This window comes from Sarcophilus harrisii, chromosome 4 (genome assembly GCF_902635505.1).
Source record: "Sarcophilus harrisii chromosome 4, mSarHar1.11, whole genome shotgun sequence".
NCBI classification, from domain to species: Eukaryota; Metazoa; Chordata; class Mammalia; order Dasyuromorphia; family Dasyuridae; genus Sarcophilus; species Sarcophilus harrisii.
This window is the reverse complement of record NC_045429.1, coordinates 277,641,806-277,654,459: the sequence shown is the minus strand read 5'-3', so window position 1 is coordinate 277,654,459 and position 12,654 is coordinate 277,641,806. Positions and strand designations below refer to the sequence as shown.

At 38.7% G+C, this 12,654-nt stretch overlaps 1 protein-coding gene across 5 annotated transcripts in view; it reads left to right on the top strand.

Moving 5' to 3' along the window:
* Positions 1 to 458: 458 nt before the first annotated feature.
* The window catches only part of ZFAND3 (zinc finger AN1-type containing 3), a 304,527-nt gene continuing 292,331 nt past the window's right edge, over positions 459 to 12,654 (top strand). For 2 of the 5 annotated variants that reach the window (XM_031964925.1, XM_031964928.1), the window contains exons 1-2: positions 459 to 605; positions 1,238 to 1,522. In XM_031964925.1, the coding sequence (XP_031820785.1) occupies positions 460 to 605; positions 1,238 to 1,522 (431 nt within the window). In that variant the 5' untranslated portion in view covers position 459. Of the gene's footprint in view, positions 606 to 1,015; positions 1,144 to 1,237; positions 1,523 to 12,654 lie in introns of those variants that run through there. The other 3 variants (XM_031964926.1, XM_031964924.1, XM_031964929.1) reach the window with 3 other exon arrangements.

Here is a 12,654-nt window from a genome sequence, read left to right as displayed (position 1 = left end):
AAAAGCGTTAAGTCTATAATATGTCGGGGGTGGTGAAGAAACGGGTAAATTTTCAGGTGATACTGAGAATCAAACATCTCAGAGGAGGGGGTGGGGCCAGGATAAGCCAGTGGGTCCCAGGTCAAAAAGTGTCTACTTGGAGCCACGAGCTGTGTGCTAAGGGAATGAAAAATGAGCAAAAATGATAGGAAAGGGCGTGGGGTTGGGTCGGATTCCTGATTCTGAGCGACTCGAGCTATGGAAGGATGCTCAGGGGAAAAGGATAATTGAAGGAGGCTCCAAGTAGGGGACCATCGACAGCTCCGAAGCGCAAGGAGGAGGAGAGAGGAGAGAGGAGGAGGGATTGGGGAGGAGAGGAAGGGGAAAGGATCAGCTCCCATCCAGTCCCTTCCAGGCGGAGACTTTCGGCTCCTCCTCCCGACTCAGGGCGCTGGAGGCGGGGAAAGTTTCTCTGGACGCATGCGCAGTCGGCCAGCCTCTGCTCTAGGGAATGGTGCTACTCTCGCCCTAAACAACCGCTTCTACTGCCCCCTTCCCCCCTCCGTCCTCCTTGCATCTACCCCTCTCGAGGAGGAGACGCGGGGAAGTAAGGATAAGTGCTCCAGGTACTCGGGAGCCTGCTCCCTTTTTCTTAGAGAGGAGAAAGCGCAAGTGCGCCTTTCCGGAAAACGCTGACAATACCAAGCCTCCCTTGCCCGTCCCGAAGTGACAATTGGGAGACGCTGAGGTTTCACTCGCCGACTCCGCGCCCTCTTCTCCCTCTCCCTCCCCGGCTCTTCTTCCCGGAGCTGGGGAAGTGTGGCACGCCCGGATCCCAGCTGATCAGCTGCTGGGGCCTTGGCGTCGGCCCTTCCCCCGGGCGAGACCATTCTCGACCCGGGAGCAGGGGTGGGGCAGTAAAGTGGGGGGAAGGAGGAGGGGGGAAGGAGGAGGAAGCGGCCATTGTCCGGTCAGCGCAGCCTCCAGGGAGGGGCGGGGAGGGGGGGGTGTTACGGAGTAAGCTGGACCCCGGGGCTCCGCTGCGGCTGCCGCTAGCCCAGAGCGGGGGGACCAGGGGGGCCAGCGCAGCCGCACGGGGACATCTCTCGGGCCAGGAAGCGGCGGTGGGACCTGCCGAGGGCGCCGGGTCTTCCCTCCTCCCCCGTGGGTCCCTCCTTCCATCAACACACCTCCTTTCCTTCTTCTCGGGCTCCCCTCCCCTCACCACGCACCGCCTCTCCCACCCCCGTTTCCGCAGGCCGAGTGGTGCGGCCCGCCTCCAGCTGACCGGCCTGGAATCCCGGCTCCGAGCCCCGGACTCGCGCCTGCCCGCGCGCTCCCCCTCCCCCCGCCTCGAGCCCCCCGACGCCGCCGCCGCCGCTGTCGCCGCCGTCGCCGCCTCAGCCTCCGCCTCGTCCCCCACGGGCCCAGGCCGCCGCCGCCGCCGCCGAGCACCGCTGCCGCCGAGCACCATGGGAGACGCCGGGAGCGAGCGCAGCAAAGCGCCCAGCCTGCCGCCTCGATGCCCCTGCGGCTTCTGGGGGTGAGTGCTGGGGTCGGGGCTGGGACGCTGGGGTAGGCACGGGGCGGGGGAGGCGGGCGGCGGCCCGGGCCCGTCTGGGAGGGGGGCGGTGATAGGCCCTGTCCGGCTGGGGGAGCTGGGGCAGTGTCCTGGGGCTGGGCCTAGACCCGAAGGGGGAAGAGGGAGTGTGTCCTGGCCGCCTCCTTCCTCCCCCACCTCTCTCCCTTCACTTTCCTTCCTATTCCCTCCCCCACTTTTCTATTCTCTCCCACTTTTCTGGCCCCTTCCTCAGAATCTTCTTACCCCGTCCCCTTTCACCTTTTTACCCCTTCACTTTTCTGGCCTATGTCCGTGCACCTTTTTGTCCCTTCCCCCACTTTTCTGCTCCCTTTCCCCTCCGAACCTTTGTGTCTTCCTCCCTCCCACCTTTGTGTCCCCTTTTCCTGCCCTCCTTGTTTGGGGGGAGGGAGGGGGGAATGCCGCGCATTGTTGCAGCTCTCTGTCCCTGCCTCCCCCCTTTCCCAGTCCCCCTGAAGCTTGTATAATCATTTCCTCAATTATATTCCAGTCCCCCCTTTGCTTTTCTTTATTGAGGGCAGAGCCCTGAACTGGTGTGAGAGGCATCCTAGCAAAGTAATAATCTGCCTTTTTTGGAGTTTCCTTAAAAGTTGTTTGGTAGTGTCTTTTTTTTTTTTTTTTTTTTTTAATAGAAAAAGTACTCCTGCAAACACCTTGCCTAATAAGTCTTGTCTAGTGAAGGTGAGAACTGCAGGCCCTCTATGTGGTTGTTCTTTTTCTGTATTGTAAGTGGGGGAAAAAAGGAAATCTTTAAACTTGGTGATAGATGATTGCTTTGTTACAGTCAGCACTTCCAAGGCTAAAGTTGGAAGTCTGAAAATGAGCTGCAGGTAAGGCCTGAGGTATAATGGTTTCAAACCAGTCTTTTTTGACTGAAGTCTTTCCTACCGAAAGAGAACTTGCGTATCAAGTTTGCAACATCGACTCGGTGTCTTTAAAAAATTGGTGTCATAAGAATTATTCCATAGGAGTTTGTCGTAAGGTGTAAGGCTTAAAGTAGCTAACTGCTCATGACAACTAATACCCAGAATATTTTGGAAATCAATTTCTTAGCAACAAGTTTGTCGACTTGGGATCATTATTCAAAGCACTGTTGAAACATATAAAATTGTTGAGGAAATTATTTTTATCTTTATCAATACATTTCTGAATTGGACCTAGAGAGAATGTTGCTATTTCTGTTCTAGCCCTAATGCCAAATAGAACCTGTGTTTTTGATATTCAGTCTGAAAATTTTTGTGGCGGTAATTTGTCTAGGAGGAACTGTGCACAGTTTCCTAAGTGAAAAGTGCTGACCTTCATATGTTATATTTGGGTCTGCTGACAAAAACCATGAATGATGCCTTATTTTTATCCTCTGACCATCACTAATATATAGTTAGACCATATTTCACTGGAGCATTAGAAATAACCTGAGGTGGTAGTAGTTATAGAGAGCTCTTCTGCAAACCAAGAAATCCTGAGGTGTTTTGCTCCTGACTCTGTGACCCTGGTGAGCTACACAACTTTCTGTGAATATAAGGTGCAGGGAAGATGCCAACTTGGCTTGATAGAATTATCATTTTGAATTTCCATATATCATTGAAAGTCACATAGTCCTGATCTCCATTAATGAAAACATAGAATAATGTATTTTCACAGAAGAAAGCAGTAGATTTTTTTTATAGGTCCAAAAGAATGTCTCTCTATTAGAAATAATAGACCTAATTATGAACACTTTTTATTTTCTTTTCCTTTTTTGGGAGGCAATTGGAGTTAAGTGATTTGTGTAGGGTCACACAGCTAGTATTTGAGGCTGAATTTAAATTTTGGTTCTCCTGACTCCACGATTAGTATGCTATTCACTTCACTACCTAACTGCCCCAACATGTTTTTTCTTTTACTTCCTTCCTTCCTTTCTTTTCTTTGCAAACAGTATTTTTTTCCCCCCAATTACATGTAAAGGTAGTTTTCAGCATTCATTTTTAAAATAAGATTTTTGAGTTCTAATTTTTTCTCCCTTTGTCTCCTTTCCCCCCTTCCAAGAAGGCAAACAATCTGATACAGGTTATATACATGGGCAATCACTCAGCATATTTCTTTTACTTTATTTTTTTGAGGTGCTCAACTCCAAACAAAAGTTTGATAAGAGTAAGTGGTATGGATTGCATTTTATATAGTGAAATTTCAGTTTTATTTTTAACTGCCTTTCCACTTTTGGGAAAGGGGAGATTCTTTGAACATATTCTATATTTTGGCACTTTGGGGGAGTTGTACTTGTAAAAAGTAAATCAGTGAAGGACCCAAATTCAAATTCTGCTTTTGGAGTCAGTGAATATTAAACGCCTATTACGTATCAAGCACTGTGTTAAGCATTGGGGTTCCAAAAAGAGATAAAAAGACAGTTTTTGCTTTCAAGGAACTTAGTCTACTGTGGGAGATAACATGCAGACAACTATGTACCAACAAGCTATATACCAAGGGAAGACACTAACTAGCATTTAGGAAGATCATCAGGAAAGATTTCATGTAGGAGATGGGATTTTGGTTGGGACTTGAGGGAAGCCAGGAAAGCTGGTTCCTTTTGAGCAGGAATAAGGAATGTTATAAGATCTAAGAAATCATTTGCTGCGGTAACTGCAGGCAATGATGAGCTGAAATCTAGGTACAGCAATAACCCATTGCTTGAGTTCTACAAGTTGATAATTTTGTATGGTCTAAGAATGATGTTATAAATATTCAAGTGGCCCTTGGCAGAAAAAAAGTTCCCACTCCTGCTGTAGAGCAACCAGTATTGTGATAATGATTCTGTTGTATTCACAATCTGAATTCCATTCCTTAAACTGTTCCATTCTTTGGGAAACTAGTTATAGCTAAATGTTAAATGTGGAAATGTTTGGAGCCCCTTTAGGAAAGGAATTGCTAAATGGCAAATATTCTTAAAACAAGATGTATTTAAAAATTTAAAAACATTATTCTAAGAAAGAAAGGGTCCTTAAAGTAAACCAGCCCAATCTAGTTTATACCAAAATTGCCCTCCTACATAGCAAGCATTATAACAAGGTTGAAGTTTTTAGCATGAAATAATCTACAACATGTCTATTTCATAATCAGATTTGTAGTGAAGTACAATTTGAATGTTGCATCTCACTGAATCATTTGATAACTATCTTGTGCTTAAATAATTGTGCCCCAAATAGATTGGTTGATATTTATCTAATCTGAAATGTTATAAGTGATTTATGTTGAGGTTTCTGTGGAGGGTATGGGGTGAAGTCTATACCATCTTAAATAGTTTGGACATATGAGATACACTAATGAAATAAACTTCACATTGACTTTTGAAAGTAAAGTTGAAATAGTTACTTGGGGCAAATCTAGGGGGAAAAAAACATGGGTAAAATAAAGATTATAAATACGAGACAAGAATTAAATGCTGTATTTATAGACCATTGAAGAAAATGATTGAGTAGGAAATCAGGAAAGGCAGAAGTGACATATGGGTAGAGAGCTGTGTACTGTAGGTTAAATGATAATATTGGATATTTAGTTCTCAAAACTTGTTAAATTTTTGTTATTCTTTAGAAGATTTTAAAGATGAGCTTTACTTTTTTTTTTTATTAAAGCTTTTTATTTTCAAAATATATACATGGATAATCAACATTCACTCTTGCAAAAATCTTGTGTTCCAAATTTTTTTCCTTTCCTTCTCCGAACCCACCCCATCTCTAGGCAGCAAGTAATTCAATATATGTTAAACATGCTCAGTTCTTCTATACATATTTCCACAATTATCATGCTGCACAAGAAAAAATCAGATCAAAAAGGAAAAAAATAAGAAAACGAAATGCAACCAACCAACAAAAAGAGTGAAAATGCTATGTTGGGATCTATACTCAGTCCCCACAGTCCTCCCTCTGGGTGCAGATGGCTTTCTTCATCAAAAGACCATTGGAACTGGTCTGAATTGTCTCATTGTTGGAGAGAGTCATGTGCATCAGAATTGATCATCATATAATCTTTTGCTGTGTATAATAATCTGATTCTGTTCATTTTAACTTAGCATCAGTTCATGTAACTAGATGAGTTTTACTTGTATCATGATAATGTGAGAGTATTAGGAGTTTATGTATCTCAAATGAGTTTCAAGCTATATTGTTTAATATCTGACTCAAAGAGTATTGGAGAGACTTTGAGTCCTACTAAGCTGCATCGGCTTTTCATTTATGACCTTCATTTCAGTGATATAAGGTATAGATGTTGAACTCACTGCAGGCAAAGATGTAATTAGAAATGTTTAACAAAGTAAAAAGGCAATGCAATACTGATGATGTTAGTTTTGTGGTTTTCTTAGTCTTATAATCTACTGAGTTAGTTCTTACTCATGTAAGGAATATCACTGTGAAAATAAATGTTTTGTTGCAAAAAGATAGTGGGCAGGTCAGATAGTATGAAAGACAAATAATAGCTTGAGTGTTCCCACCATCCTCTCTAAATGGAGAAAGTCCTAGAGGAAGAATTCTGCCAGGTTTCCTGCCAGAGCACTGATTGATAGAAAAATCTAGTGTGAGAAGGGCTGAGAAGTCATGGATGAGCTAACATCTGTACTTTGCACAATATATCTCCTTTGATATGAGATTCCACAGTGTTTGAAATTTGATGAGATAACCAGATTATTTGAATGTATAGACAAGGACAACATAGGATACTGATTATTACAGGGTTATTTAAATTTATAATATAACTTTTTTGAAATGGTGAGAAAGCTTTTCAGTATTGCTGAATCATGTCACAAAACAAATCATATAGGATAAATTTTCTTTAGGCAATTGCCAAGAAGTGCTTTACTTTTTGTCCTACTGTAGCTGAAGCATTTGCCTTCTACCTAGACTTTTTAAAGATAATCATCATAAACCTTAAATAAGAACAAGTTTACTAAAGAATCTAGAGATCTTAAAAGGTGAAGTGGGAAAAAAAAGGTTTAAATTGTAAAGTTAGAGTATTAAAAACTTGGAGAACTGATTGTGAAATACAGAATAAATTCCATTCTTGGAAAGAAAAATAGAAATAAGGAAATTTCAAATATTACAATTGGTTTCATCCCATTTCATTTCAAGCAGTTAAAAGTTTGCTGATTAGTCTTGTTAAGTAGCAGACTTGATGGACATCTATGTTGAGGTCAGGCTTTCAAGTTTATATAGAATATTATCACTTCTCTCTCTCTGACATATATCATTTGCTTGGCATGGTTGGACCTATACCAAAATGATTATTGATGAATCTAGTTTTGTTTAAGTCTCCTAACTAGGAACATTTTCCTATACATTAGCAGTTTAACGTCAGCTTTTTATTTCATTTTAAATACAACATGAATCACTAATCAGTTAAATGTTCATTCCTGTAATCACTGATTAGCTCTTGATTATGTAAATCACTGAAACATTCTTTTAAAAATAAGATATAGTTTGCTTATGCAGTTATCTATATCTTTTATTATATATACACCTGCAGATAGAGCAGAGACTAAAATTCAGTATCTGTGCATAAAAACTAGCTTCTCTCCCCTTTTCATTTGAGGTATGCATAAATTTTGTAGGACTTTGCACATAATGGGAAGACTGGAGTCAGAAAGGCTCATCTTCCCTAGTTCAAATCCTTCCTCAGACATTTAATAGTTATGTGACTCTGGGTAAGCCATTTAATCCTGTTTGCCTCACTTTCCTTATCTATAAAATGAGCTAGAGAAGGAAATGGCAAACCAGTCTAGTATCAATAACAAGAAAACTCCAAATGGGGTTGGACATGAGTGAAAAAACAAAATAACTGAACAATTTGCACATCATACCCTTTGATACATAGTGATGTATAATAGAATATGTTTGATACAACAGTAATAAAATAGATGCTTCCTTTATTTTTTAAAGACCTTATATTCAGCACTATCCAAGAAGTTCATACTTTTCCTTGTTCTCTACCTTTCCTTGTTTTAACTAAGAGTCTTAAGAGTAAACTTTTAACTACAGGTTTCCTCATAAACCTTTATTGGTGTCAGAGTTTAACATTTGTCTTCCTAAACAATCATGGCTGGAAAAATCAGAGGGGTGAGAAACTGTTGGAACAATTTTTTAAAAAAGCAAATAAACCTTGAGCGTCCTAGTTGTAGGCTAATAAATGTGGTATTTTCTTTGAGATTCAGGTTCAGATTCCAAAATAAGCTAGAAATATTTTGTTCAATAGGTTCCATTTATCCTTACTAAGATTAAATTTTTTTGTTGACATCAGGATCATAGATCTAGAACAGAAAAGGATATTGGAGATTAGAGAGGCCAATTCTTCTCATTTTACAGAGGAGGGAACTGAGGCCTAAAGAGGAGGCTATAAATAGTAAGTGGAAGAACTGGGATTGGAATCTAGACCCTCTAATTATAGTATAGATCCTATTGTTCTTTCCATTATATAGAGTTGGCCTGTAACACATAATGTCTGGAATTAGAATTGTAAACATTGTGAGTTAGGACTGTTCATCCTTTGTCTACCTGTATAGAGAAAACTTTTACTTTCAGGGAAAGGTTTGTCTTGGCAAACTAGGAAGCAAAGCTTTCTCTTGGTCATGCTTATTTCACTCAGCATCAGTTTAAGTCTCTCCAGGCCTTTCTGAAATCATCCTGTTGGTCATTTCTTACCGAACAATAATATTCCATAATATTCATATACCACAATTTATTCAACCATTTTCCAATTGGTGGACATCCAGTCAGTTTCCGGTTTCTGGCCACTACAAAGAGGGCTGCCACAAACATTCTTGCACATACAGGCCCCTTTCCTTCTTTAAGATCTCTTTGGGATATAAGCCCAGTAACATTGCTGGATCAAAGAATGTGCACAATTTGATAAGTTTTTGAGCATAGTTCCAAATTGCTCTCCAGAATGAAGCAATTACTTTTTAGATAGGTTTTTTATTTTCTTTGTTTTAAATAGTTTTGTAGAAGTAGACTATTTATATTTACAAATCTGAACCTTGGATAACAGTTCTTCATGAGATTAGAGATAAATGCATTTCCAACTAAATTACAAGTAACTATGCATAGGGAGAATGTTTATTTGAGGTATCTAGTATAAGGCTAGATAACCACAGGTTGGGTATGATTAGGAATTTCATGCTTCATGTAGAAGTTTATTCACTTAAATTTGTTTCTTCCAATTCCAGGATCCTAAGATTTTAATGATTTGTATTACCCCCACCTATGAAGGCTTAGGTGCTTGTAACATTTAGTGTGGTATATTTTCCAGTTGTATTTTTTATTTGTTGAGATGCCACTGACATCTGGAAAACAGTTTTTTTTAAAGTTTTTAACATTCTGTATGTGCCTATATATTTAGTTGCCTGTGTAATATTTTATTATATATAACTAGTTTATCTTTAAATAGTTAAGCAGCTCAGCTGCTCACCTTGTTAATGGAGAATTTGTTTATCCAAATAGTTGTGTGCCTTGGCAAATTATCTTAATCTTTTGGTTAAGGTTAAGAAGGTTGGGGGGGGAGGGGGCAGAAAGGGGAAGATGGTTATATTATCCATGAGGAAAATCTACCAGATACTTTGTTTTGTTTTTTCACAGAATTCAGTAATTTTGCCAACTGTAATGTTTAAACTGTATACAGTACACATTGGACAAGGACTTGTGATTTTAACAAAGCTAAAAAACAAGTCTTTCTGTAAATGGGAAGTACAGACTTGGAGGAAAAATATTAAATTATTCCATGGCATTTTTTAAAACATGTTAGGGACCTTGTCTTTAATGTCCCAGACTTGAAAGTAGTACAATTTGATGAGAAAATGAATTGTATGCATATAATGAAATTGTTTATGTTGGAAGTAGTGCTTCCTAAATTTTTTTTTTTTTTTTTGGCCTGAAGCTGAGATTGCAAATAATCAGGAAAACTGTCTTTATGGCCATCTGAGAAAAGCTGGGTTTTTAAAATTTTTTTGGAGGGGGTAAAGGAAATTTCTTTTACTATTTATGTATGGATACCCAAATATTGAATAAATATTGTATAATGCACTTTTTGCTAGGGTAGGAATACAGAATGAAGTGTGTAAATGTTCAGACATTGGAATGTGGAAAGAAAGAAGCAAAAATTATAGATTAGATGGACTTCTCAACAGAGATGGTAGCAGCTATGAACACATTAGAGGTTAATGAGATAGAATGAGATTGGTAGTAGCCAGAAAGAAGAATGTTAGGTATTGTGGATGTCAGCCTTTAACCTTTATGTGCATGCATGCTTTATGTTCTTTGGAATTGAAGAATAAATTTGAGTGAGGTGAGAGAAAGTGGAAATAAAGCATTTGCTTTATTTTATTTTCTCTAGGTTTTAAATTTTCATTAAATTACATTAAATTACAGGGGTCTGGATTCAGTGATCCCAAGTCTTATGAGAGACACTATGTAGAGTAGTACTTAGAACTTTGGCCTGGGTTAAAATCCTGCATTTAAGTGGTTTCCCATTGTTCATCCGTATAATCTGTAAGAAGAACCTTTCACCTCTCTTATGTCTAGTCTTACTGAGTCAGACTACTGATTTTTAATTTTAGTCTTTTCTCACCTCTTCATCTCACCCCCTCTCCTTTTTTTTTTTTTTTAAAAAAACTTTTTTCTGGATTTAGCTCTTATTTGTTTTAAAATGTGGGAATTGGGAACAGCTCCTTTTCTTCTCAAAAAGTACTCCCTCCCTTCCTTCCGCTCTCTTTCCTTCCTTCTTTCCCTCCCTTTCCTTACTTCCTTCTGTCCACATAGGGTACCATACCATACCTAAAAGCAATTTTTTTTTCTTTTGTACCTCTGAACCCTCCCAAGATATCTTGGGTTTTACTGTCTAGATTTCCTTCTTAAAGACCAAGTCTTAAAACCAAAACCAATCTGATTCTAATTTATCACCTATAGATCCTAGGCCAAGCCCCATCTGATCTTTAAGTTCTGATTTCCTCATTTTGAATGTAAATAACAATCTTTTCTATTTTGGCTAGAAACCCTGAGGGACTTAACCTCCCAGATTCATTCATTCATTTACTTATTTATTTAGATTTTTTTTTTTTTTGGACTAAATAAAAAGTGAAATTCTTTGCCTCAATTGCTACCTAGCCTTCATCCCTGAATGAGTGCAGCCTCAGTCAAACTGAGTCTTGTTAAAGACTTTGCATCCAGGGCCATCTCCAGTCATCTTGATGTATATCATGCCGCTGGCCCCAGATGGCATGTCATGATATCACTTCCCTGATGTTATGGTCCTCTTCAAGAAGGAAGGACAAACTATTAACATCCCTTAAAATTTTTTGTTGTTAAGGAAGGGTGGACAATGAAGGCAGCTTATGATTCTGGATTTGCAATTTGTTGAAAAGGTCAAAAGCCATTCATCTACTGTCTTAACCTTTTGTTCTTTAAATAGAAGTCAATTTGAAATGATCATTCACAAAAGATCATTGAAAAAATGTTCTATCAGAGATAGAGGGAGTAAGAAGTTTCTTTTTGGGAAGTATTTGAAAAGTAACACTTGTGAAGAAACAGAAGAATGAAGAGTAAAAATATACTTTTCAGGAATATAGTTTTTAGGAATATAGTATGACAGACATACTACACCTTGTCCAGAAAATGTTACTTTTTACCCTACCATTGGGTTTTATTTGGTGTCTCCTACAGTGATTATAGTGTAATTATTCTATTATGGAAAACAATATTAAATTCATAAGACTTTTGTGAGGCTTACTGAATATTTCAGAAGTACTCAGATCATCTGATGATAGGGCTGTTGTTAGTGCTTATTATAGTGCAAGTATCATTAAATGAAGAATGTAGGCATTACAGCCCAATGTTTCATCACATAGTTTAAAATGTAGAAATAGAAGATATCACTCAGTGTCTTCTAACACTTAAAAAGATCACCTTTTTGAGAAAGTCTAGTCTAGTCTAGTCACCATGAAAACAGTGTTTTTGTTGCCTTTAACAGATGTTTGTTTCAAGGGATGTCTTAGGATACATATGAAATGGAGTCATTTATTGAAGTCCAGTGAAATTTGAAATATATTATCTTTACTTGTTGATTATGTGAAGATTCCTAGATCAAGGAGAGGGGCTAAATTTTTTGTTAATGTTAATGATGGAATTTTTTTGTTTTTTTAAATGATGTGTATGTTAATTTGACTCGAGATAATATTTTAACAACAAAATTGATGTGATTGAGGCTTTACCTTTAGCCTTATGCTTTAAGTTATTGCTCTGAAAAATTGGATGCTATTTAAGATTTGATATGTTTAAATATGCTCATATTAATGTTTAAAAAAATTTAATAGCTTTTTTCAAAATACATGATAAGATAGTTTTCAACATTCACTTTTGTGTTCGAAATTTTTCTCCCTGTCTTCCCTCTACCCCCCCCAGATAAGTAATAATACAGGTTAAGCATTAAGAAATGAAAGGATTTCTCTGTAAAAGTTCCTCTCGGTGCCTTTTGCTAGTATTTTGCTGGCATTATAATTTTTTTGGTAGTTGTTCCATCTGCTATGCTAAAAATGTTTTTCAATGTGGAAAGTTAATGATATAGCTTGTATTCTAGAACCTACATTTTGTTCTACTGCTTGAAACTTTGGGATTTCATGATTCCTGAAAATAATATATGATTCGAAACTAAAGACCTAGCTATATATGTCCTCAGCAGCTAGGTAGATGCCTGAGTGGTTAAAGCTTCAGGCCCTAAATAGGAAGATTCATCTTTGTCAGTTCAAATCTGACTTCTTAATAACTGTGTTATCCTGGGAAAGATACCATATAGATGTGTTACTCTGGGGAAAGTCCTGTAACCCTGTTTGTCTCAATTTCCTCATCTGTAAAATGGGCTGGGAAAGGAAATGGCAGAACACAGTATATCTGCCAAGAAAACTACGAATGGACTCACAAAGTCAGATATGTTTGAAAACATCTAAACAACAATAATTCCTGGGTCTTCTGCAATCTGACCATGAACAAAGTCTCAAATATTGAGTCTTTTTAAAAAATTATAAAATATTACTTGCATTACTTCACATGGTTGTTTGAGGAAAGCTT